At 49.3% G+C, this 26,712-nt stretch overlaps 2 protein-coding genes across 3 annotated transcripts; both read right to left on the reverse strand.

Annotated features, from left to right (window-relative positions):
• Nucleotides 1-487: 487 nt before the first annotated feature.
• On the reverse strand, nucleotides 488-9,194 carry DPH7 (diphthamide biosynthesis 7). Its single transcript, XM_054221022.1, has 9 exons — nucleotides 8,987-9,194; nucleotides 8,282-8,418; nucleotides 7,757-7,844; nucleotides 6,945-7,039; nucleotides 5,482-5,648; nucleotides 4,898-4,970; nucleotides 4,012-4,077; nucleotides 3,639-3,811; nucleotides 488-2,551 (listed from the first exon to the last, which is right to left on the reverse strand). The coding sequence occupies exons 1-9, from the start codon at nucleotides 9,122-9,124 to the stop codon at nucleotides 1,929-1,931; spliced, it is 1,560 nt and encodes a 519-aa protein (XP_054076997.1). The 5' UTR covers nucleotides 9,125-9,194; the 3' UTR covers nucleotides 488-1,928.
• A 4,475-nt stretch (nucleotides 9,195-13,669) lies between these two features.
• On the reverse strand, nucleotides 13,670-25,310 carry ZMYND19 (zinc finger MYND-type containing 19). Of its 2 annotated transcripts, XM_054220945.1 has the most exons (6): nucleotides 25,168-25,310; nucleotides 24,916-24,975; nucleotides 23,332-23,438; nucleotides 18,141-18,281; nucleotides 16,943-17,123; nucleotides 13,671-15,873 (listed from the first exon to the last, which is right to left on the reverse strand). In XM_054220945.1, the coding sequence occupies exons 1-6, from the start codon at nucleotides 25,216-25,218 to the stop codon at nucleotides 15,730-15,732; spliced, it is 684 nt and encodes a 227-aa protein (XP_054076920.1). In that variant the 5' UTR covers nucleotides 25,219-25,310; the 3' UTR covers nucleotides 13,671-15,729. The 2 variants fall into 2 exon arrangements, with proteins under 2 accessions (XP_054076921.1, XP_054076920.1); XM_054220946.1 differs by lacking the exon at nucleotides 24,916-24,975 and having other exon boundaries at nucleotides 13,670-15,873; nucleotides 25,168-25,293.
• Between the last annotated feature and the right edge of the window lie 1,402 nt (nucleotides 25,311-26,712).

Here is a 26,712-nt window from a genome sequence, read left to right on the forward strand (position 1 = left end):
AGGTGAACATGAGGCTGGAGAGCAGGAGATCTCCTACCCTTTGACGCAAATACAGCTTGGTCTTGAACAAGCCACTTGCCTTAATCTTCCCTACATAGAGGCAGATGACAAATGGAGACTCCTCATTTCTCAGGGCAAATGACAAGCACCGTGCATAAGCCAAGGGCCCCACTCTGGCCACACTCTGTGACACCACTCCAGCTCCACTAACCTCAGACTGTTTCCTCTTCATCTCACACGGCAATAAAAAAAGCCATTACAACCTTTTAAGACAGAGTCATAGTCAAAAGCCGTGTCGCTGCAGGATACACCCTCCGTGTTCTCACAAGGCGTGAGGGAACTGGATTGTCTACTCTGACTCCCAAAGAATGTTCAATGCCACCAAATGCCCTCAAAGAGACTGAGCCATCACGGGACAAGGCGGAAGGTCCTCACAAGGACTGACCATCCAGGGCTTTTTAAAATCAAAACAACCAAGAAAGATAAATCACTTATATTGATTTTATTTTAGAAACATCCAAAAATAGGGTGTGATTTATTTTTTTTTTAACAAAACTCTTGTTCACAATACTAATATGAATCTTCATGTAACAGCGCTCAAGAATGTTTTCTAAAATACACATTCACCCTTCAAAAAGGAGTTTCAAAGCAGTAGAATTCTTCTCTGCTGGTACCTCGCTTTAGATGCAGCACTGTTACAGATAGACCTGTTGCTGGTGTTTCTTTCCCTCCAGGCAGCTAATTCTTTAGGACCCTCGAAGAGAAACCATGAAAGCTAGAAGTTACTTCCCTAGTTTAAGCTGTTTTTCTGTTTTTAGGAAGATAATAGAGAAAGTGTTCCAGAAACGATGTTTTGCTGATATTTCACAGTGAAAAAAGAAAGCCAATGGAGCGACCATGAGAAATTCTGCAGCCATTCCTGGAGGTAGTTAGGGCAATGTTGTTTAGATTTTGGTTTCTTTACTTACTTATTCTGAACTTAAAAAATGTCAGGAGACACTGCTTATGTTTTTTGGAGGTTTTGATCTTAAAGCTGTTCACCATTATAAAACTGAAAGATGTTGACTTTGGACCTAAATGTATGTCTCCCTGTGGAGAGCAGAAAACAGGAGTTTGCTACCAAGAGGCTATGGGGGGGTTAAGGGCAGCACTAAAACACAGCGGGGCTCGCGACACAAATTATGCTAAACCAGGTTGTGCCTAACTTGGAGAGCAATAAAGCACGACTGCAACCAGGTGATGAGTCTGATATAAAAATCAGACTGTGCAGATAGACCATAATCCCCACAAGAAAGGCTCTGCTCAGAACAAAGCTTCCTGACACCGAGCTGCTGTCTGTTGTACCCGTCCGTCTGGAATTCCTTCTAAAAAAGGATTTCTCTCTACTAAAAATCACCGTGAGCACATTGCACTGGCACTATCTGGACCGTCGTTGAGCATCTTCTCAAGGTACCTACTGGTTTACAGATCGCACAGCGAGGTGCGCGCACAGCGAAGCCCGTACGCATGGGCTCTCCTGAGACATTCAGGAAAACTCAGACCACATCCTGTGTCTACATGTAGCAGCGCAGCCAAGTTTGGTTTGTGATGGAAGGAGAACAGGCTTAACAGATCAATCGTACAAATGCAAACCAGCCTTGAAGGGATACAGGGTACAAACAAGCAGCCTTTGTGAGGAAGGCTCTCCTACTTTGAGCTAGTACATTAAAGGAAAACTAAATAAACGCATCTGTGCTTGACCACACTCCTCCAAGCAAAGGCTTTCCTCAGTGCCGAAAATAAAACACCAGTTATTCCATCAGCATCGGCCTTAAAAGACTCACAAGCTCAGCAATAACACTGGAAAAGCCCAGCAGAAATTAGAGAGGGCGTAAGCTCAGCTGTCACTCTCAGTACAGGAGTTTCCCACCCCTCTCCCCCGGGACTGGTCAATGCACACTTTCAGCTGCTCTTTCAGACGGAGATGTGGTACCCGACGTCCCCAAAGGGCTCACCAGGCTCATCTCCCACTTCCAGACATGGAGGATATTGTCATAGAAAGAACAAGTTGCTACAATGCTCATTTCTTTGGGGCTGTCTAGAGACTTGGCTGAGCCACCGCTTCTCTCCAGGCCCATCCCGTTGGGTCTCCGAACTCCCGAGGCAGAACCGCTGGCTGACTGGGGATCTCCCCCTCGGTCAGGGCCCGTGACTGAATCTAAACTCCCCTTTAAACCGGGGCCCCTATCCAGGTCAGGAGCCCCAGACACCTTAGGACCACCCCCTGCTTTGAGCGGCAAGGCAGGGCCTTCACTCTCCTCATCCAGTATCACATCAAAAGTAGCTGTAGGAGACTCATAAATTATCTTCAGGTTTTGGACCTGCAAATTCAGTCTCTCGTCTCCTTCCTCTGATCTTCCCACAAACTCCTCTGAAGACTGGCACACAGCGGCAGAGTCCTGTGTTGCAGTCCAGGAATCCCTCGGACACAGCCTTGACCAGTCAGCCCCGTAGGCCAAGGAATTGTGCAAGACATAGGATGACAGGATGATACATTCCTCCATGTTTTCGGCTTGGGAAAAAAAAAAAAAAAAAAAAAAAGAGAGAAAATAAATAAGTGAGCAGAAATCAGGTTGTGAAATGGTTTGTTGCAGACTGCTCAGAAGCCATTCTACCCCTGGCGATGTCCTACAGGAATAGTCCTCAGGCTATTGCCTTCTCCACAACAGAGATAAGTGCTCTAGGAGAAATGAGGTACTGCCTCTTCTGACCATTTTTCAGCCACCTCTCATTATCCCTGGTTCTCCCGGGTTCAGTAAGCAGCCAGGAGAAGAGGGTTTAACATGCATGAGGTTTAAGAGCCTCATTATTCAAAACAGCTAAAACAGCCCAAGAAAGACAAGACAGGTCACACAGTGATCTCTGCTGAGCCATAAATGCAGCTGGTGAGATTGCCAGACCAGGTTCTGGTTATTAATAACTTTGCAGATGTGTTCTTCCCGTGAGCTTTCAACATTTGACTCTGATATTAAATGGGCATCAAGTTCCTCCTTTCCTGTACAGCAGAAATGTTATTGTCATTTCGCAAGCTGTGGATCTGCCCAAGGCCTGGAGAAACCCAGGAAGGCAACCATTTTATGCAAGATTGTATTTGTAATGAAGATGCAAACAGCTTTTAATCATGTAAATACCTTCTGATTCACACGGAGAGCTTATTCGTGTTATTCGAGATTAACCAGACTGCACGGCACTTCCTTTCTGAGGCAATCACCAATGCAGCAGCAGGTCAGTAACTTCTGCTGACAGTAAACCATCACCTGACATTCAGAACCTCTCTGAACCCCCGAGATGGATACAGACCATACTGGTTACGTCAACAGGTAATGCCTCCCCGCCAAAACAAACAGCCTTTCTTCCCATGAAAAGGCGTTACGAGAGATTTACACCTGAATAATGACAGTGCCTTTGCACAACCCATCAGGCCAACAGCGAGGACAGGTTGGGAAAGCTGGAAGAGTTACCTCAAGTTGGAATGAAAGTCTATGGCCATTAACAACATGGAGATCTTTCTAGCAAGCTCAGAGGTGGAGCTCCCCCGTTAACCCGGAGGCAGGAAAGGGGAGCAGCGCACGAGCAGCTCTGTCCCACTGAACACTCACCCATGCTCCCGCGGCAGTCCAGGATTTTGAACCCGCTCTGCATGCAGGCTGCTAACAGCACAAAATCACAGGTTGGGTGCCACTTCAGCCTCCAGACTCCGCCTTCAACATGGGTGTCTGCCAGCGGCTGCTTCATGTTCCTGGTGTCCCACAGCAGCACGTGCTCATCATAGCTGGAGACACATGACAAATAAATATGCAGAGAAGCAGCAAAGCTGATTCAGTGTAACACGTAAAGAAGAAAATTAGGAAATATTGCATGCTCTTCACCACACTGAATTTCTGAAGAGACCACACCTCGAGCAGCAGTAGCGCATTCAAAATGACAGAGGAGGCTGGTCACACTAGTGAAGAGCAGCTGGAAGGGATTTACCTGCCAGTAGCCAGAAGATTCTCCCGGTGGGGGCTGCACTGAATGCTGCACACACCCATTGAGTGTCTGCAAAAGAGGAACACAGAGCAGAGGGAAGAGACAGCAATGTACGATTTGAGAGGAAATTCTTCATTGAATTTCAAGGACTTGGGGTTCACATTACTGCATCAAGGTGTCTCAGGAAAGGAGAGTAAAGTGAACTCAAATTCCAGTCCAGCAAAACGCATAGGTAGAATTCCATCTGCACAGTCCAACAGCCTTCCCAGGGCAAGACTTCCACTCATGCAGTCTCTCAGCGCAAATATTTTCTAGTAATAGTTGTACCACAAACTGCTGTTCAGAGCCCGTAAGAATTTCAGCACAATTCCATTCCCAGGAGACTTTACTCCCAACATTAATATTTCCATAGCAATAATCTCCAGGTTACATATAAAATTTCACTGGAGAGCTGTGTATGTTGTTTTGGTCATAGTCTAAAAGATAGGTTATGCCACCAGAAGAGAGAGATTACTTCAAATGAGTGAACAGTGGAGAACAAAATATTTTCTAAAAAACATTCCATAATAAGATATCCAAATTTAACACACAGAATAATTCTCCAAATAAAAGTGTAAATCAGGATCGTTCTTTTAGAAAGAAGCTATCATCATCTTCATGTGTGGAATGAGCAGTTGGTGTATTATGTCGAAGGACACGGAGAAGAAAGTGTCAACCTGAAGCTGTCCTGATGAATAACCCGAATAGATGTCTGCATTTCCCAAGGGAGGCAGAAACAGGGCTCCACTGTCACTGCACGTCTCTGAACTCCCTGGCTTGGGACTGGGCACAGTAGCACCCTCTGTTCACAGCCGATAGCTGTAGGTCCAGCTGCAGGCTCCTTGCTTACCTCCTGCTGGTGAAGACAGGAGTCTCCGGGCTGCACCTGGTGTCCCAGCCCTTCAGCAGGCTGTCATCGCCTCCTGCACAAAGACAAAACACTGTTACCCCGAACACCACCCAAACGGCCAGCGCAGGGCACTCAGGCCACGCAGTTAACACCAAGCTGATGCTTTTCTGCCATGGCATTTAGCAGACATAGCAAACATCATTTGAGGCTCACGGTACTTACCACAGAAGAGACCTACATTAACAAATACCCTCACTTTGCTAAGCAAAAAAAAAAAAATTAGAAGATAAAAAGACTGGACTCTAGACACTCTCTGACTCTCTTTTGCACACCCCAAGAGATTATCATTTCTTTTGTCAATAGCCAGCCAAGGCACAGTTTAAAAGGCACAGCTTCTCCTAATTAACTCCAACCACTTCCCACAACCGAGAAGCCTTTCACCCCTAGCAGAGGCCCCAACTCTTTCAAGAGGTGCGATGCAAGCACCTTACACAACCCTGGAAGGTAAAATCCCAGGAACACCCATCCCTAAACAAGGTGCCCCCTCCCCATGCCCCCAAATGATATTCCCAGTCCTTACAGACCTGAATACACAATATCAGTGTCCCAGTAATTAAAAGCAGCAATCCAGGCCTCAAATTTGTGAGCTTCCCACTGGTTCAGGACGTGCACAGAAGGAGCGGATTCATCTACGGAGAAAAGATTCAGCTTCCCCTCTGAATCACTGCTGATCACTCTCAAAGGACATCCACTACAGTGGAATACAGAGAAAACATTAGAAATTACAGAAGTCTGTGCCCTTAGAAGCTGTTAGAGTGAAAAATAGCAGCCAAAGCATAGACAGATAACATAACATAATACTACATAGGTTTGATTCAATAATACATTGACAGAAACTGGGCGTACGGTGGAAAGAATGTACACATTTATGCAGCTTCAGCCCATCCCATCTTAAAATTGCCTACACCAATGATCCCCATTGCCTGAGGGGAGTAAACCCCTCACACTCATGTGAAGGAAGGAAAACCAGCCTCGGGTCTTTCTTTCTCCCAGATGCATAACTTGACTTCTCACATGCTTGATACTACATCAATAAACAAATTCCACGTGAAGAGGAATTTTTTTTTCCGCCAAGTCAGACCGACGAGGACCTCTCCGAGTCTCTTCCCTCTTTTGGAGTCTGAAGAAATGTTTTATTTCCCTGCTATCACAGACATCTGAAGCGCTGGCAGATCCTGACCTTTCCTGCTCTCTTCTAGGGCACAGTACAGTTGCAGTTTCTGAACACAATGTTCTTGGAGCACTGGCAAACGTTTTGCAGCTCACAGTGCACAGATTTTCTGACATTCCCTGACATGAAACAGCTTTAATTAGCAAAGGACACTAGATACTTGCCCTGCAGAATTAAGCACACAACTGCCTGCTTCCCCCAGTTTCCAGCCTCACACCAAAGGCACCAATCTCCGTTTTGCACTTGCAGAAAACACATACTCTACTTCCTTCAAGGTATGGCTAAGTCATGTTATTTCATGCAATGTTGTTGTTTCTGAAATCAAATGTACGAGCATTCAAGAGAGGAAGGAGCCACTTTCAAACTGAGTCTCCTGTTTCTCACTAACGCGTGTTTAAACTTCCTACGGGTGCTATTATTAGCAGTTATTAAACAGAACTTCACACTAAAATTTCAGCTGTTCTAAGAGCAGAGTTGGAACCAGTGGATCCGTCTGCATCCCATTCTGGTCCTTCCTTTCAGCAAAGGCAACAGAAGACACGTCCTTGGCTCACCTGCCGCCATTCTCCAGAGCACAACCTCACATTTGTTGCTGGTTTAATCTCTGTTACAGTGGCCATGGTACATGCTCTTTTTACCCTTCTCTGGAAATAGTAACTTCTAGAGAAGGTGCAGGGAGACAGCCGGGACCAGGAAACTCTTAAGCCACTTCACAAAAAGCCACTAAAGGTTCATTCATCAAAGTCCTCAACTTATGCCTGAAAGCTGCCACACACACAACACCCTCCGGTACCAGCCTTTGTCTCGCATCCTCACCATTGCTCTCGTCCTGTGGACCAGTCTAAAGACAAGGCCAGACGCTGTGCACCCAGATCGACCCTGAAGCATGGCTCCAACATGCAGCTGTTCTTCTACTGGAAGGAAAAGGAATGGGTTAAGACTGGGCAGACAGCAGGTATACAACAACACGGGTACTGCTTGCTCCCACAGCAGGTGTCTTCCAGAGACCGACGAGCGCTTCAGGGGCCCACACTAAAGAAGAGATGAAACGTCCCACTCGCTCAGTCCTGGCTGATGGGTAAATGTATACGTACAAGGGATCCCCACGATTTCCTACCCGTCTCCCAACAAATCCCCCTTAAACTTTGCTTCTTCTCAGTGAGTAATGAAGCGCGGTAGTGATGACTTGACTGCTGAATTCCCTTATAGACTGGCTTCCGCTTCCTTTGCTCTGTGGGGATGGCTCGGATTACTCCCTTCTCTCACCAACGGGAAGACACACGTCTCCAAAATTCTTCCCTCTTTTTAACAAATTTGCATCTTCTGCTGTGTTCATCAGTTAGCCCATACTCTCAAGCGACAGTTTCCAGGGTTTGCTTCTGCTCCCCTCACACCTCTCATCTCCCACGCTCTGCCCAGCCAGTCTCTCTGGTGCCACGAACAAATTTGTGGGATTTATGAGAAACATGAGAAGACAGAAGAACTATTTAAAAAGCTAAGCATACTGGGGAAGCCCTGGAAACAATACAGCTTTCCTACAAATCTCTGAACACTACTAATAAATCCAGAGAAGTATGAAATCTGGGTTAGGCACAGCTTCAACAGCAGGAGGTATTACAGCCACCTACCTCACTTCCAGTCAGGTGGCAAAACTCCACGGCACCCGTCGAATTTGCAATGCCAACCATGGGATGTTCTGCAACAGGAACATGGCACCTAAAACATCAAGTTAAACAAGTCTTGAATGTCCACCTTTCTTGTATTTTAGGAGGAAAGCAAAGTCATAACTTTTATTCCAGGATGCACGAGCAGGTACTTGACAAAAAAAATTTCACAGAGAAAATCTAAGGCTCCTCAAATTCCCACAAACATGCACAGAGGGGATTATATATAGGGGAAACCTACTATGTATCATTCTATAAACAAAAGACTCCACAGTCACTGACCAACTGTTCATAAACAAGCAGAAGAGCATAACAGAAATGAGCGCAGCCTTTGCTCACTGGAGCAAACTGGAGAATATTTCCCTCCCAGAAGCCAGGGACAGTTCATTTAGTAAATATTACTGTTGCTGCCATACCCACAGCCAAAAAGGACCCCAGAGGGGCAGACCACGCTGCTGTGAGCTCCAAGCCTCGACGGACCAGCATTACCATTTGATGTCCAGGATGGCGGCAGTGTCAATCCTTTGGATTTCGGTCAGCGGGATGTACGGCTGCTCCTCGTTGTAGTGATACAGGTAGAGGCGTCCGGTCCGGTCACAGGCCCCATTGCTTCCTCGGGAGTCGGTCTGCATCAAAAATTGGGAAGAAAAGAGTAGGTTTAGCAGCGATTCTACCTCCCCCAGACCTCTCCCCACCCGAGATCATGCCATGACCGGCCGGCGGGAGCAGGGCAGAGGGCTCCCGTTTGTCAAGTCCCTCCCTTGGGGGATTAAATCCACCACAGCTCCCTCAGCCCCAGCCACGCTGGCCGGCGGGGCCCGCTCAGCCCCACACGCTGCGGCCACCTCAAGCCAGCCCAGCTGGGACACGGCATGGCCCCACAGGACCGGCGGGGGGGCACCCGAGCCGCCGTGAGGCGACCGGTGGCAGCTGAGGTGGCCGGCGAAAGGCGGGAAACCACCCCGGGCCCGGCTGGCGGGGCTGAGGCGGCCGGGGGCGACCCCGGGCCCGGCCGGGGGGACTGAGGCGGCCGAGGGCCCCCGGTCGCCCCCGGCCGCCTCAGCCCCGCCAGCCGAGCCCGGCCTGGGGGGGGCCGCGAAGGCGGGAAGCAGCCGCCGGGCCCGGCCGCGCTGTCCGGGCGTGCCGGCGAGCCCCGGCGCGGTGCCGGTGTGTCGGTCGGTCGGTGGGTCTCACCGCAGCGGGCGGCCGGAGGTGGTAGGTGCCGCAGGCCAGGATGCTGTGCCAGCCCTCCACCGGGCACCACTCCACCGCGTCGGCGCTGAACTCCGTGTCCACCACCTGCAGCGTCCGCGTCCGGCACGGCGCCGCCATCTCAGGGCGGGCTCATGCTGCGGGGCGGCTCCGGCGACGGCTGCGGGGCCGGCGCGCAGCGGAACAGCCGCCCGTCTGCTTCCCGGTCAGGGGCGGGCCCGGCCCGGCCCCTGGGGCTCCGGTGCCCCCGCCGCGCCCGGCCCCGCCGCTGCCCCAGGCCGGGCTTGTCGGCACAAGCGGGTCCGGGCCGCGCTGAGCTCCGTCCTCCAGCGGCCGCGGAGGAGGGGGATCCCGTGAACTCCCCCAAACGCCGCCTCCGGCGCCCGCCGCATCCTGCGGAGAGACCCTGCAGCTCTAACGCCTGTGAGGTGACCGACCGCTGCTCGGCCTCAACCCAGCAGCTGCTGGTTAGAGACAAAACCAGCACCGGTGTTCCCTTGGCATCCTCCCTCTTTAAGACCTCCCTCTCATCCCTGTCCCTTACCTCCCTTCCAGAGCAGAGATGTTCTCTGCGCTTTCACAGAGGCTCACCAACTTCACCGACGACACCACGCTGTATGGCACAGTCGACATGCTGGAGGGAAGGGATGCCACCCAGAGGGACCTGGACAGGCTGGAGAGATGGGCCTGTGCAAACCTCACGAAGTTCAACAAAGCCAAGTGCAGGGTCCTGCACCCGGGTCAGGGCAACCCCAAGCACAAATCCAGGCTGGGCAGAGAATGGCTTGAGAGCAGCCCTGAGGAGAAGGACTTGGGGGTGCTGGTGGACGAGAAGCTCAACATGAGATGGCAACGTGCACTGGCAGCCCAGGTGGCCAACCATATCCTGGGCTGCATCCCCAGCAGCGTGGGCAGCAGGGCGAGGGGGGGATTCTGCCCCTCTGCTCCGCTCTGGGGAGACCACCCCCTGCAGTGCTGCCTCCAGCTCTGGGGCCTCAGCACAGGGGAGACATGGAGCTGTTGGAGCGGAGCCAGAGGAGGCCGCGGAGATGCTGGGAGGGCTGGAGCCCCTCTGCTGTGAGGACAGGCTGAGAGAGCTGGGGGGGTTCAGCCTGGAGAAGAGAACACTCCGGGGAGACCTTGGAGCCCCTTCCAGTCCCTAAAGGGGCTCCAGGAAAGCTGGGGAGGGACTCTGGATCAGGGAGGGGAGCCATAGGATGAGGGGGAACGGTTTTAAACTGAAAAAGGGGAGATTTAGATGAGATCTCAGGAAGAAATTCTTGGCTGTGAGGGCGGTGAGCCCCTGGCCCAGGTTGCCCAGAGAAGCTGTGGCTGCCCCATCCCTGGAGGGGTTCAAGGCCAGGTTGGACGGGGCTTGGAGCAACCTGGGCTGGTGGGAGGTGTCCCTGCCCAGGGCAGGGAGTTGGGACTGGATGATCTTCAAAGGTCCCTTCCAACTAAAACCATTCTATGATTCTATGTTCCGGACCACAGAAGGATCCTGTTCATTGCCCTGAGCCTTTCCCCTTTCCTCACAGTCCTTTCCAAGACGGAGGGTGAGGACTGCACACTCAGGACATGGCACACAGCCAGTTTATGCCCTGGTGCTGGTCTCTGCTCTCACATCCTTCCCTTGAGACCGGTTTGCTGCTGTTCCCCAAGCAGAAATTTCTGCAGGACTGTGTTTCGCCACCCAAAGGTCTCATTGCTGAGTGAAAATAGTCCACCATGCGCTGGTCTCTTGATGTTTTCCCATAAGCAACACCACATTAATTGACAGTGAATTTCATCTACTAGTCTGTCTCACAAGATCCTTCTGCAATTCTTCATTCAGCCTTTATTATATTATTATTACACTGAATAACCTCGTCAGTGGATGTTGTCACCTTTCTGATTCATTACTTTTTCCCAAATATTTTTTAAAATACTGGGCATCCAACTGTTGACTTCCCTCCACCAAAACACACCCCTCCCTTTAACTCTTCCTTTCCCATCTTTTAAACAGTTGTTTGTCCACGTGACAACATTCCCCTTTTCCCACAGCAGCTTTTTTCTTTAAGTGCCTTGAGCAAAGTCACGATCAAGTGCATTTTGGAAGTTCAAGCAGACAGTATTGACCAAATCCTCTTTATCCCCTGCTCGTTGATGCCACTAAAACAATTCCGATAGAGTTCTGAAGCCCGACTTCTCTATACAAAGACTGCGTTGACTCCTCCCCAGTGTTTAGCCATTGATGCTGCGCCTATGAATTTGTGCTGTGCTCACCTGGCTGTATTTTGCCCCATCTGCCCTGAAACTCATTTCAGCGGCCGCTGTCATGTTTGCTGCGGTACGGAGGGAGAGGTGACCACCCCAGCTGGTACCTCAGCTTATTCCTCCATGAGCTCCCTTAGAGCCGGAGGTGGCACCGTCTGGTCCCAGCAACTTGTTACTGCTCGTTTTATCTGAACTTTAATCTCTCCTAAAAGCACTTCAGTTTTAAACAGATTTTCTGCTGAGCTTTCCATATGGAAGGACTCCCGTGTGAGCTCCCCCAGCGCTCCCACAGCTAACGCATACGCAAACGATTCACTTGGGTTTTTTCTGCTGGGGCTTTATCTTCAGGTCAGACCTTCCCTTTACTGTGCATCACATCTACTGACTTCGGCAGTCTCCACGCTCCTCATGTTTATAACATTATTTGTGCAAGCTTCATGACTTGAATGTTCTTCGTATTCCATTTTCCTTTGCATTATTTTGGTGGGGGTTGTGTTGTTTTGCGGTTGGTTGGTGGTTTTGTTGTTGTTTGGGTTTGGGGTTCTTTTTTTTAGTTTTTATTTTTTACATTTCACCTGCCAAATCTTATTCTTCCCATCTTCCACATTTGGACACCAGTTCCATTTATAAGGAATTTCTTCTCAGTCCATGAGCATACCACAATGCTGCTCTTTAATCACACCAGCCTCCTTTTGTCCCCTCTCGCCATTTGCTCCTGGCCCAGTGGGGTGTCTGACACTGTCTCTGTGCCACCTGCACGCATTTAAGTCTTTCGGCTGCCCCTTTTACCTTCATTTGAAATTAAATCACCACCACCACAGAGGAAAACTTGAAAGTATAATCCCATGGGTGTATTAAAGGCTTAAATATCAAAAGGTAAACGCTGAGCCCTGCAATATGTTATTTCAGATTTCGTGTTCCTTAAGCCAGCCGCGATCTTTATCCATCTAAACTGAGACTTGAATGTTGTGACTGGTAACACCACCCTGTCCTGATACGCCAGAGTACCGGGGGGGGGGGGGGGAATATCAGCATTTCATGGTGTGTGCACCCCTCTGTTACAGCCCGCATCAGTTACGCTGCAGCTTCCTGGCAAGAGCTGGATTTGCCAACTGTGACAGAAACCTTTCTCCAGACTCTTCCAAAGGTTCTGGAAGCCCATGGGGTCCTCCTGGAACTGGCTTACACCATACACATGTTCACCCACTGCCGGTGGCTCAAGATCAACCAGTTTGGCCCACCAGCGGGAACCCTTTCAGGCCTGGACATCCCCATCAGCTGCACAAGTTGCCACGGGCGTTCAGGACTGGCAGCACAGCCGGCGGCAAAGCCAAGCCAGCAGGACTGCACCAGCCTCAACGGCCAAATTGTCTCCCAAAAGCACAGGAACCACCAGATCATTAAGCAGCTGGACCAGCATCACAGCTTGGAGATAGATGGCTGTACAAGAGGCTGTGGAGGGGCAGAATTCCCCAATCCCAACCCACTGCACTCCTCCTCTCTCTCCATACTCTCCATAGCCCAGCAAGTGTGACCACATTCCTCCCAGGCAGCTTCTGGAGCGCCTCTTCCAGTTGTTCCCATGTAGGAAACCTGACTCATTAAGCCTTGTTTCGGTCCACGGGTGAATGAGGGGTGGGTACAAACAAAGAGTACTCCATGCTTCAGAGGACCGAGGAATAAAAGATACAGATGCAGGGTTTTTTCCCCCTGAGGGAAACATCTTAGGTGGACAGTATGTCCCATCAGGGTAAGTCTTTGAAAAGCCAGCTCATTTACCAGCACTGCACAGATAAATGCTGCTACAAGATAAATAACCACACACTCTAACTCTGTGCTGTTCAAATACTTGCCCCTATGAGGATATCCGTGTCAGCCTGGTTTTGATAAGAGGAGAACGGAGGTCCTCTACAAGAGCTTCAGCCTCTGACAAGCCACATAGGCTATATGAAGCAGAGCTGCCATGTTCAAGTGTAACCAGTTCCTTTCTGACACACGTTACAAAAAGGGAAGATCTTGAAGTTACAAAGACCTTCTGCCAGAATCATTGATCACACATCTTCTCACAGCAATCGGGAAAAACCGTTCTGCAGACAGTGACAGTCCCCGGGACCTTTCCAGGAGTCAAAACCCCTGTAGCCACTTCCCTCCTCAGGCACAAGGACAGAGGTTACACGCTGAAGTAAGAACCCATGTTATTTTTCCACCAAGGCTTTTTGGGATGTCTGGGCAACTTGTAACTTTTCATTCTGTTGCTGGTCTAACAGACCTCTACCTTAGCGGGCATCTGCCCTCCCCACCAGCTTCACCCCCTTCCTCCCCTCCCATCCCCTCCCACACTCATTGGGATCAGGATTACCCTGAGCGCCCACCACCCGAGTTCTGCAGACTCTTTAGCTGGAGTCTCGCCCTTCCTTCATTCCCTTCATCTGCTGCTCAAGAGGAACCCCCCATTGCCCCCCCAGGGCTTTGTCTGCAGTCTGCCTTTGTCCTCATTTCTCCTTGCAGCAACCATTACCATTAGGAGAGAACCATTTTCCCCGCTCAGTGTTTAAATGCTCTAAGACTGCACTTCACTTTGCTAAACACAATCACTGGTAATGCCATGGAAAATTGCCACAACAAAGAGCAGCCTTGTAAAAAGGCAAGGAAAAAAAACCCCAAACAAACAGTCCATACTTCTGCCTTTTTCAATGGATTACCTCAAATTAAAAAAATATTCCTTATGTCCCATTTTATATTCATCAAACACTGTACAGTTCATTTAAAGCAAATAATTGAATGTTTCTTTAAAAAAAAAAAACCAAACCTATCGCCCATTCCAGGAAAATAGGTCCTGCTTGACTTCTTCATACTTCAGGGCATTTTAGGCTGCCTAAAGAGAAAAGTTACAGTATAACCATGATTTAAGAGTTGCAACTTGACAACGTGCCTACCAAGTGAACTTCCAGCAGGAAGCTTCAGAAGTTCTTTGTTATTTCCCAAGATGCTTGAAGCCAAAGTACGAAAACCCACCCAAATACTAACAATTAAGAACTTCCTGTGCAGATATTAGAAACATAATATAAGATTGGAGGTCCACAGCAGTTTGATTTTTTTCTAACAAATTGAATACAAGCAAGACCAACATTGCAACATGAAGTGGCAAAGTGAATCCCGATCGAAAAATTAAATTCTTAATGGCTTTTACAAGAAAAATTTAAATACTTATTTCACTTAACACTCCGAGAAAGGCTCTGCATTAAGCATTCAGCAGCTCACAATCTTCTACTGTGAAGCAGGACTAACACCTGGCACTAAATTATCCATTTAGTTCTTCAGGAAACCCAGTTGATATTCCTTATATTTCTAAGGCAAAAATGAAAAACTTTCAGATTATACATGACAAATTGTCCGAAAAGAAAAACAGGCGTGTACTCCGCAAGTCAAATCCTCCTCCCATAGCATTTTGCTTATCACTACATTAAAAAAAAAATTCAAAAAGTGATTCTTGGATTGACGGCATCTCTTTAAAAAAAAATGAATAAATAACTGAAATTACCAAATATTAGCTCATTTAAACATACCTGCACATCACTAGAGTATTTGCTATGCTTGCGGGGAAGCCACAATGGCAACCACATCCACACACAGCTGAGCACCTGAGCTTCCCTACAACTACTTTATAGACAAAGGTCTCACAACAAGAAAGCCAATTCAGCTTCCGAAAAATACTGGTTGTTGAAGCACGGCCTCGGAGGGCAGCCACACGCTGCAGCTTGCCTGCACGCACAGATCCCAGATGGTCCCATACGCTCCGCTGGCTGGCGCACTGGTTCCTACACAGTAGGCATTTCCACCATCCAAGAGCAACCGAGCTCGGAAAGCAGCTGGAAGGGAACGGGAGAAAGCTAGAGAGCAGACAATGATTCATTCCAACCTTTACTTTGTTTGCCTTTTTTTTTTTTTTTTAAATATAACTTCCATGCAGAGTTCTCCAGAGTAACTGCCGATGTCGGAGCCTGCCTTCTGGCCTTGGCACAGCCACAGATACTTCTAGCCACATGGGAGGAAAAGCTTTTGCTACATGACTTTTTTTTTTTTTTTTAAACTTTTAGGCCAACGACATGTTCTCATCTGAACATTACAGTTAATGAGTCCTATCAAGAGTTTCTAACAAAAACTGTACATGAGTTTACAAACGTATTAACATATAAATAATGAGAAGCTTCCTGCCTGGAGCCTCCACAGTAGTCTTTTTGCTTGAGAATATAATACTGGAAGGGTAGACCCAATCCCTTTCCACAGCACCAGTCAGAGCTGGCTTAGTCCAGTCAGCCGTTCTGCTCAAGCATCACAGGGGTTTGTTTGGTTTTTTTTTTTTCTTCAGTGCCTCCGGCTTCAATAAGCAGTCTGTCATTACTGTGCAAAAGCAAGAGTCCAATGCCTTTGAGAAGGAATCCTGCTGCTAAGAGGCCTGTGCCACCCGGTCATCGTTCTGGCCCGAGCTCTTGCTGGAAGGTCCGTTTCTTCTCCCGACAGTGTTTCTTGTGAGCAGGCCAGTCTTTCTGCTGGCATTGCGACCCACAGTACCTCGCTACCTGGCATCGGCCACAAATGTTGAATTCGCGTAGCTAGGAAGAAGACAAGACAGCATTAGCGAGCTTGCGCAGCGCCAAGGAGCGCCCAAACATCGTTCCTCAAGTCGGTTTCTGCTCAAGCCTTTTTGCTCCTATCACAAACAGGAACATCCCCCCAGCAGCGGCAGACTATTAGAAGGTTTCGGAGTAATTGCATTTGTTGATTTTGCAGTTGCTCTTGCAAAATCATATTATGGGCTTAATAGACAAAATATTTGAGCACTTCGCATTTGTTCTCACACTGCTACTGTTTTGCCAACTTAAGTTCTGTTTTTAAATACAAAAATCTTAAATTCAGAAATGATCGGGAGGGCTGCACAAGCTCAGCCACTGCCAAACTTACGGTTATGCAGGCAGCTCTCATATGCAGAAAATAAAAGGTAAGGCTCACTCTTTTTCAAATAGAGGGCATTTAAGATCATTCTTGCAAACATTCCCTTCCCCAAAGAAAAAAGTGAAACACAATGACTTTAGCCTACTCAGCACTTGTTATCGCAAGCAAAGCCCTTCTTATTCATGGCTAAGGACACCTGTCTGGCAGAGGCGCAGCCTTGGATGTCTCATTCTCTGACTATGTACCTTGCTTCGTTTCACCTGCCTACAGGAAAGAACTGGAACCACCTTTCCTCACAGTTCCCTCGGAATAAAGGCCCCTCAAATTCACCCTCTTTTGATGAGAGGTCAAGCATATTATTTTTTTGATTCCACTACTGCCCAAACCCCCTTACAATGCTTCCTCCTGTCTTATACGGCTGCTTGCTCATTCCAGCCCTGGCTCCCCAGAGGAACGCTTCCACCTGTCTTTTCGTACACTCTGCAGAAATCACTCTCCTCCCAGTAAACCCGCAGGTCATTTATTGTTCCAATTCACAACTACATTCTCTCAAACTGAAAGCTATCGTAGGGGCTGAAGATTCATGCCAAAGAAAATCGGAGTGAACAAGAATTATTGCTTTTAGCCACTTAATGGCAAGTGTAAAGCTTCACGTTTTAAGGCACAAATCCTGGACACACACAGTAGCCCGAGCCGTCACATGCGCACTTTCAACTCTTTTGAACACACCTGTTTTTCAATCATTGTGCATGGGGGGTAGTGACATTCATAGTATGTGCATGAGTTCTCCTCCTCCTCCACAACATCCCCGTTAGCGTTGTAATAGCGTGTTACATTCAGTACAGGAAACTGCTCTTCTATAGGATCTGTAGGAAGCTGTTGGATTGCCAGCCAATACAGACTTTGTTCCCTGCAAAAAACAAGTACAAATTTGGTCCGTAAGTTCATAATGAGCATACAGGGAAACTGATTCCAAATTTATTAATAAACTAAGGAGGGCTAATATTGTATTTAGCTTGTTAAGCTTCAGACTATGTGTACTGCTAGTATAATGGATATTTTTAGGGTTATTTTAGCCTAAATGCAAAAAAAAGTTAAATAGTATCTATGAAGAAACATCTCCAACAAGCAAAATTATTTCTGTAAATGGCCTGAAGTCTGTTTCTTGTTCTTGAGCTCCCAGGACCATTAGGAGCATCACTGGAGCATCACTGCTGTTCACTACATCTTCTCAAAATCACTCTAATAAGCTCTGAGCATCTTATGGGTGCTGCAAGTGTTTCGAGAGAAGCGTCTAGCATGATGTTAAGCCTATGGGTCTCCCACCAAAAATGAACATGCCTGCATTACATCATAGATTAACCAAACCCACCCTGACATTACAAGTTTGATACGCTTTGAGTAACACCAGTGCAACACGTGGCGTGCAGGAAGTTCCCACAACCCACTAGTGAAAGGTGATGGAAGCTGATCCCAGAACTCCTTTTGGTTTCAACCCAAATACATGGATTACAAGTGTGAGCATTTTGCCACTGATGGCTTCTACTGGTTGTGTTAGAATTCTGGTGCCTGAGGACGGGAGCCATGAGCCAGTAAAATCTGCAGACTCAATTCCGTGTGCCCAGATGCCACTACTCAAGTGGAAGGGAACGCAGGCTTCCTGTTCCACTGCGGTGACAATATCTGGCACAGCAGGACCTCCACATAACACCACCGTGGGGTCAGATGGTTCCTTCCCAGCTAGCATGGACAGTGAGCGTTAACTCTCTTCCCCAGGTGAGGAAACCAAGACATACAGCGATGCGTAAGTAGCCCAAGGTCAGATAAAAAAGGGTCTGCCAAGATGAAAATCACTGCAGGGAAGAGACAGCAATTTAAGACATTTTCAACTTTTTTGATGGCACACCCCTGCCAAATATTGACGTACCTTTGTTTACTAGAGATTTCTTCAGCTTTGGGTTTCCACCCCCAAGGAACCAGGCGCAGATTGTCTAGGCGGTTGTCCACTGTCACTGAATTCAGATGCACCACCTGAAACCCAGGAGCAATCCCTCCCCGGTGTCTCTCCCTGGAGAAGACAAAAAACAACGTGAAAGTCAATGACGAACAAGACTCCACAGCTAAAAAGCAAAGAATCGTACTCATTCCAGAAGATACGCTGCATTATAGCCTGCTGTCTGGTGTCACTGAAACAGTCACAGTAAAACTTGGCTTGCCAACACACTTCAGTGGCTACTTCGGATATATCAACTCCCAGAAGAAAGAGACTTGTTCCAGGAGGTTATTTCCACTATAAATGAGTTGAGTCACAAGACAATCATGGTATATTTTAATTGCAAGAATATTGCAAAGAAAGTTCAGAGACTACCACTCCAGTTAGTGCAAGAGCACCTGTGTAATTATTGTGTCCCACAGAGCAGACTTGAAAGCAGCCAATACTATTTTATTATTTTAATAGGAAATTCTATCAGACACATTTATGCCTGTTTGGTACTGGCGTGAAGTCACGGAGTTTGTTATTTATGAAGAAACGTCTCCTCACAAGCAACAGGACAGAGGTTTCACCACCTAGTATGCAAATGCTTTTTAGACTCTAATTGCCTGCGATAACTCCACAACTGGCCAGGAGACATCTACCGAAATGTGCTCAAAACCAGAGCAGGACTATGAGCAAGGAGGACGGCTGCACATTGCGATTCTTCCCTATTGCCTTCTAACAGCTTTCATTTCCCATTACACCTTCTCTTCATCTCTCCGTTCTCTGTTTCATCAAGTGTCGAGTTCACTGTCAAGCACTCTTAGGCCTGGACAAGTTTCCGTATCGCTTCTTGCGGGAATCCCCATCCCACCTGAGAGCTAACGCTTAGAGAGGAATCGTGCCTCAGTACGTTTGCTGTGCCACGATTAATTGCACAGCCCAGAGAGAACACCGCGGCTGTAAAACTGACAGCGCTGTCCAAGGCTTACCCGGCGGCTCCTTCTAGGAGACCTCTCCAACAGCTACTGACAACTTTACCCAGTCTCCTTGGGATGCTGCTTCCAGCTCAGGGTTTACCGAACCTTTCTGTTCAAATGGCTCATCCCATTTTGAAGAGAAACAATTTGCCCAAGTTAAAAAATTCCCACTTTTTTTTTTTTTCCCCCTTTACAAAGCTCTAGCGTAACCCAGCAGAGCAGGGAAATTCTTTTCAATGTGACTGACAATGAAAAATGTAGTCTTTTGTTTTCTCTGTCAAAATCCATCCAGATATGGTTAAATTATATACCTTGGGGGAAAGAAAAAACACTTGCAGTTCACATATGCCCCAAAACTTCCTAGAATTTAATGAGCACAATTCCCTTGGAGAGGCTACACGCAGCACCCACACGCAGCCCATGCTCTAGTCCGTAGGCAAAGCAATTCTTCCTGTACAAGAACAGAGTACGGAGCCTCCTGCTAGGGAGTCTTTTGGGGCCTCCCAGAACAGGGAGAAGCTCTTCCCTTTGAATAGAAAAGGAATAAAATCCTTCTTTTGGGGGTTGGGGGGGCAAGTCATACAAAGCAAACTATGGAAAGGAATGTGCTGAAAGGCCCTAAAGGAGGAAAAGCTACTTGTGAGTTGTCAAAGGCTAGTGGAGGATCCGGCAAAGGAGACTGGGAATCCTGAGGGCTACAAGCAGGAATCCAGGAGGTACACAGACCCAAACGGATACAGGTGAACATCAGACAGATATGGAAACAGGGAAGGAGTTAAGGTTTTTAGACTGGGACTAGGACAAAGTGCCAACAAGAGAGATGGGATAGATATCAACAAGGAATCTGGGAGGAGGAGAGAGAAGTTCAGAGCAGGAGCAGGGGGAAGGGAGGAGGGGAGTCTAAGACCAAGTTAAGAAATGCTATTGAAATGGATCAGATAATGAGCGTTTAAGAAAGGATGGAGTTGGGGAAAGAGAGAGGATTACGAGAGATTGTTCATGGCAGCAGGAAGCCACGGCAGAGTGGCACGTGCCCACCACTGCTCCTACAAAGTCTGGATCTGCACCCACACCCCCCCCGAAAAGCAAATATTGCTAAAATCCACTACCACAGTGAGCACACTTTCCTCACTTTGTAAAAACCCACATTCCTCTACATTGGTGTCAGTTCTTCTATTACCTCTAGTGACAAAGGTCTTAAAGCAAACGTGGAAATTGGGCCTCACTGATGACCGGTAAAAGTGTTAACACAACGCCGCTTGACTGAGATGCCAGAATTAGCACTAGCAAATTCAGGACAGTCCCTTTTCTCCATACATAATTAAGCAACCTTTGAATGCAGAAGCGCACACTCCTCTCCCTACACCTACACTTCTAACGTGTGCAGCACGGACCATCTCCAGAAGTCAATCAGAAATGTGCAGTGAAGGACGGGCTCACGGAGGAACCTGCCTTCTCCCCTGCAGAAGGGGACAGAACAGAAACAGCCTCAGTAACGCAGCCAGCTCTCCTGCAGAACCGTAGCTTCTACCTCCCCCAACACACTTGAGCTCCTACAAGACACCAGGCGAAACACTTAAAACAAAACTTCTCAGAGAATTAACTGGATACTGTTCTTTTCATATTTCAGCAGCTAACTTAAGAACCGAGGCCTGAAACAGAAGTGCCAAGTACAGACAACAGCAATTCAAGTCACCTGAAGCCATAACTGAGTAGGTTTTAGGCAGTATGATGGCAAGTACTCTTAAAAAAAAAAAAAAAAAGAAATCAGGTCTTAGATGTCTTTTTGAACACGCAGTTAGTGATACTTATGACTAATCTCCTGATGCTGCTATTCCCCAGGGAACATCACTACACCCAGCCAAAATACAGCAAGCTGGGATTTCTATACAGGGAACAGGGCGAGAAGACGACAGACTTATTCTGCAGGTCCCTAGCCAGAGAGATCCAAATCCTGCTTTGGAGGAGCTAACAGTCCGTCCTGGAAACACAGCAAGCACAAGAGAGCCTGCAGGGAGTTCTTCCTGAAAAAATACTTGCAGCATACGTGGGCATTTTTCAGATCTTGGTCCCCACAGTTCACCCTCTGCAGAGGTCAGGAGGGCTTTGGGGGAAGAGTGGGAGAAAGTCCCCGTCATTGCCACAGCTTTGGTAGGCACAAGCTTCCTATTGAGGGCCTCACTACCTGAGCAAAGATACCTAAATTTAAATAATAAAAAAATTAAAGATTTCCTTTACTTGCAATAGCATCCAGCACATGCCTACTCACTTCATTTTAAACCAGAAGCACACAATCAGACTAGGTTTTTTGGGGTATGTATGGGGGAGAACAGTTAACTTGGACTCCTATACCTGCAGTGACTCAAGTTCTTTGACTTTGACTTACCCGAGATGTAAGGCTGGCACTGGAAAGAGCCGTGACTGCTACTGCCCATCCCTCCTGTCTTCCAAAGGCTCTAAAGCCTTCAGCATTACTCCTTCTCGCAAAGGGAAGCACCTGCCACTAAAGTACATTTCTGTTTTGTTTTCAAAGCAGCCCCCAGTGCAGGTAAGCAAAGCTGAACAGTGTGGCTGTTCTGTTTAGGAGGGGCAGTAGCTACATTGCACCCGTAGCCGAAAGACTTTCTAAAGACATTAGGAGACCCAGCCAGCAAGCTATACTAACCTGCATGGCATTAGCTTGTGATGAAAGACCACAGCAAAACATACAGCCTCAACGGGATCAAAATGACTTTACAGAAACATCTGAAATACAAAGTATTTTCTATTCCAAGAATTCGACTTCATAACTTCAGGACTGCAGCTCCGCTTGCCTGACAGATTACACCCTGCCTTTGTGACTTTCAAAAATCCCTACTACAGGCACAATCTCAGATTTTTTAACACCAGCGCATGCTAGAGTGAGACAATTTGAATTACCTAACTGAATACGTTACAATTCTTACTTAAATTTCCTAAATTAAGTAAAACAAGCCAGAAGAGGCTATGACTGGGCTGTGTAAAAGGCAAACAGATGGACTGTCATCATCTATGCTGCCTTCAGCTGGAACAGTCGGCTGCAATAATTTTAAGGTGCTGTTTAGTGCTACTTACAGACAGCAACTATTACCGTCTGAGGTTCACAGTTAGCAGTAGCTGACAGTGATCTACCGCACATACTGCGGCCAACTTTGTAATAATTTTCACCGAAGTTATATGTGCAACAAAGTTAAACATTAACAGGCACAGGTTAAAATCCATATTTAATGAGCAGATTGTAAATAATAATAATAGTCTCTGATAGTCTCCCTGTCTCCCTCCTCTGGTACAGAGACTGGTTTGGGGAAGAAAAAGTAACCTTGAACAATAGGGAAAGCACCGCTGTATCTTGGGCACTGCGTCTTATAAGTATAGTTTATGGAACTGAATGGAAAACATGCTTAATTTCTCAAAAAAGGCTTTTAAAAGACATAACAGTTCTTTTTAGCATGCCCCATCTTTTCTACAGACCCATAAACTAGAAAGAGCAAGGTATTAGCTCACCGGATGAACTAATCTCTCAGAACAAGTTGGCCTCTGAATCTAAACTGGCAGCTACCAAGCGTATCAAGTAATGGTTCTTAGACTATGGAAAATAAGACGCAGCAGCTGATATGAAGCATCACCAGCACCACTTCAGGCAGCTTTCCAGAAGGCCAAAGAAAAAAACCAGAAAGTTTTAAGTTATCAGTGGTTCTCTCTCTTCAGTGCTCTGACAGTTCTCACTGGTGTCAGTAAGATGTACCTGATTATCACAGGACAAAAAAACCCAAACAACCTCAAAAGGTTAATCTTCACCTATTAAATGGAGCCAGTCCCCTGCTCCCCCACCCCAACTGAAGTTTTAGTAGCATTTCTCAAATTTAACACAGTGTCTACTTGAATAACAGTCACCTATCGCTGCTTTCCCTGCGTATAACATTTCCAAAGAGACTCAGCTGTTTGACGAAGGCTTGTTACAAAACCAAACCACAGTAAGATCTATGGGCACCCTCGGTGCTGGGTTTCCACCCAAGCGTAGCTGCAAGCCTCTTGAGAGGAATTAAAATATTATAGATGGAGAAATAAACTACATACAGGTTGGGGGCAGCAAACTCCACCTTAGTGAACCCTTAAAAGTATTTAGCTCTCCTTACGATACCTACCAAAGCAGCTCATGCAGGAGACGACCAGATCCCCTTCCACGATTTTTGTCGAAGGCATAAGCAAATATTTTAGCACCATTTCCATCAGCATCTACCTCCATGCGAGCCTAGAGAAAGGGGAAAGGCTGTGAGAACATCCAGCACCGAGTAGCAGAGCACGTGCTCCACTGGGACACGAGAAGGACTCAACATTTAACACTTGTCTCCTAGAGGTCACTTGACCTTAATGGAATTCGAGTTGTTTCAAACCTCCAAGGGGAACCAGCCAGCTCTGCTATTGTAGTTTCTGAAGATGGGAAAGGGAAGAAAGGAGGCTGTGCACAGCGGGAGTCCCGCTTGGACAAAGAACAGCAACAATCCAGTTGTGAGCCTGTAGGGCCAGGATCCATCCTCTGCTCTGGCACGGATTTTCCATACAGCCATCAGAAAGCCACCACGGCTTTGTTTTCAGTGGTGCTTTACACCAATCTAATTAGGGGTTGCCAGTGAAAGGAGTGGTCCTGCCCTCCTTTCTCCACTCCATAACTTTGTGCTGGTGCTAATGCTCACACACTGAGGACGAGACAAAGTCAGGATACTCGTGGTGTATTTCCCCTCTCAGTGACAGCACGCAGGGAGCTGCCACAGAGGAGGAATGGGAAAGCTCGGTGGGTTTTGGGAGCAGCATTCCCACAGCGCTCAAACTCTCACAGCAGCTCTGAAGTATCCGCTGCAGGCACTAAGCAGAAGATGCTCCCTCCTCTAAAAAAGCCTTAGTTTTGGATTTTGTAACCAAGAACTCTTTCCCTTTCAAAGTCTTGGTAGAATCCACTTACCCTCTTTCAGTGGATGTTAAGAGAAAACATTTTTTCTGGTCCCCTAGTAAGTTACAAGAAAATACGTTTTTCTCATCCAAGAGAGAGCAGAGTGAAAATTTTTAGAGTTTCCCAAACCAAATTAGGGAAGACAATTTATTAGTTCTCAGAAAGTATACAAATAGAAAGCTTAAACCAAAAAACTGTACGATAAATTAACTTGTTTTAAACTAATGCTCGTTTAAAACAAACAAACAAAAAACCCAGAACTTTTCCTGCTGGAAAGCGTTCACATTGGTATTTCTATAGATTCAAACTTTTTTTTTTTTTCCCCTTAAAGCAGGAAAGTTAGGGGGCAGAATGCTTCCACAAGCAGTTTTATTTAGGCATGTCACACAGGAAAAAAAAAAAAAAAAAAAAGACAAACCTTCAGCAACAGATCGCGGCTCCCTCCCCCCGGAGCAGCGCGGCCCGGCCCCGCGGCACAGCCCCCGCGGGGGGGGACACCGAAGTGGGTTCGGTACCGCGGGTAAAGAAAGATGGAAAATAAAGCGGCGAAGGCGGAGCGGCGGCGGAGAGCGGGCAGCACCGGCGGGACGGGAACGGGGGGGCACCGGGAGGTCGGCCGGGGAACCGAGGGGACGAGGGGGCACCGGGAGGGGAAGGTTAGGGCACCGGGAAGGGGGACGGAGGAACACAGAATACCAGAGGGGTGGTGGGTGGGAAGGGGGACCGGGGGGATGGCACCGGGGACCGGGGGGCACCGGGAGGGACACGGGGGGCCCCTCACCTCGAAGGAGTAGCTCTCCACCAGCGGGATGTCCTGCTCGTCGATCAGCGTGTACTTGGTCTGAAACACACCGCGCCCGTCAGCGGCCCGACCCGGCCCTCCCGCCCCCCGCCGCCGGCAACGCGGCCCGGCCAGACCCCGACCCCCGGGCCCCCTCCCCGCCCCGCTCCGCTCCGCCCGGCGCGGCCGAGCCCGGCCCGCAGCGCCCGGCCGCGCCCCCCCCCCGCCGCCCTCAGGCCGCGGCGCGCTCACCTTGCCGGCCACCCGGCCGAGCCGCACGATCCCCAGCTTGAAGTCGGTCATGGCGGGGCCGGGCCGGGGCCGCCGCCGCCCGCGCTCGCCCCTCACAGCCCGCGAGCGCGAGACGCAGCCGCTGCCACGCGCCGCCGCCTCGCGCACCGCCGGGGAGGAGGGGGCGGGGCGCCGCGCCACCTCCCCACCCGTCGACGGCCCGGCCAATGGCGCCCCGCGCCGCCGCCGCGTCACTCCTACGACGACGCCGGTTCGTCCAATCGGCGAGCGGCGCGGCGCAGGGTCACGTGGGGAAAGCGGGGGGGCGGGGGGAGGTGTGGGGGAACGGCGCGCGGGCGCGGGAGCGGGCTGCGGGCGGGAGGGGAGGCGCGGGCTGTGACGTCACGTTCGCGGGAAGCTTTGTGCCGCCAGCACGGGAGGGCGCGAGCGGTGGGGGCAGGGCTTAAAGGGGCCGCGCGGGACACCGGCACCGCCGCGGCACCCGGGAACGCCCGCATCCTCCGGGGCCGGGATCCTCCTCTGCGGCCAGGATCCTCCCCTCAGCCCAGGGATCCTCTCTGGGGCCGGGAGTCCTGCGGGACAGGATCCTCCTCTGTGACCGGGATCCTCCGGGGCGGGCTTCTCCCCTCGGGGGCCGGGGATCCTCTGGGCCGGGATCCTCCTCTGGAGCAAGGATCCTCCCCTCAGCCCGGGGATCCTTTCTGGGGCCGGGGATCCTGCGGGACGGGGTCCTCCCCTCGGGACGGGGTCCTCCTCTCGGGGCCAGCGATCCCCGGGGCCGGCATCCTCCCCCCAGCCCGGGGATCCTCCCCTCAGAGGCTGGGGATCTTCTCCTCAGGGCCTGGGATCCTCCCCTCAGGGCCGGGATCCTCCCCCCAGCCCGGGGATCCTCCCCTCAGAGGCTGGAGATCTTCTCCTCAGGGCCTGGGATCCTCCCCTCAGGGCCGGGATCCTCCGGGATGGGATCCTGTGGGGCTGGGGATTCTCTGCACTGGCCCGGGGATCTTCGCGGATGGGATCCTCCCCTCAGGGGCCAGGGATCCTCTCCCAGCGCCAGGGCCCAGCCACAGGCTGCCTGGCCGCCCATTTTCCCCATCTCCGGTGGAGCAGGCGAACGGCCGGGGGGATCGGGCAGCCGTGGGGGTGTTCCTGCGGGGACAGGAGCCCACGTTCCATCCAGCCGTGGCACCCCAGGGAGACCCCTGGGACGGGGGGACGGAGAGCCCTGCTTGGCCCGTCCTGGCTTGAGGGGGCTCCATGGAGGTTCCGCACTGGGGGAGTTCAGTTCCTCCACAGTCCCCTGTGAGCAGGATGAGTCTGCGCTTACTTATTTCCATGAGCTAATTGTGACCAACATCTAAAAGACAATAAAAATCGCCAGCACCAAAAACTTAATCCGTATTTCACAAAACTCGGGGAAAGGGATTTGCAGGGCTTTCTGTGCCCGAGACTCAGCGGCCGGAGCCGAGCCCGTCCCGGCGGACGCCTGGAGAGCTGCCGCGTTTTCCCCATGGACGCATCGGCTTCCTCAGCCAACGCCTGAGA

Source organism: Rissa tridactyla, chromosome 14 (genome assembly GCF_028500815.1).
Source record: "Rissa tridactyla isolate bRisTri1 chromosome 14, bRisTri1.patW.cur.20221130, whole genome shotgun sequence".
Taxonomy (NCBI): Eukaryota; Metazoa; Chordata; class Aves; order Charadriiformes; family Laridae; genus Rissa; species Rissa tridactyla.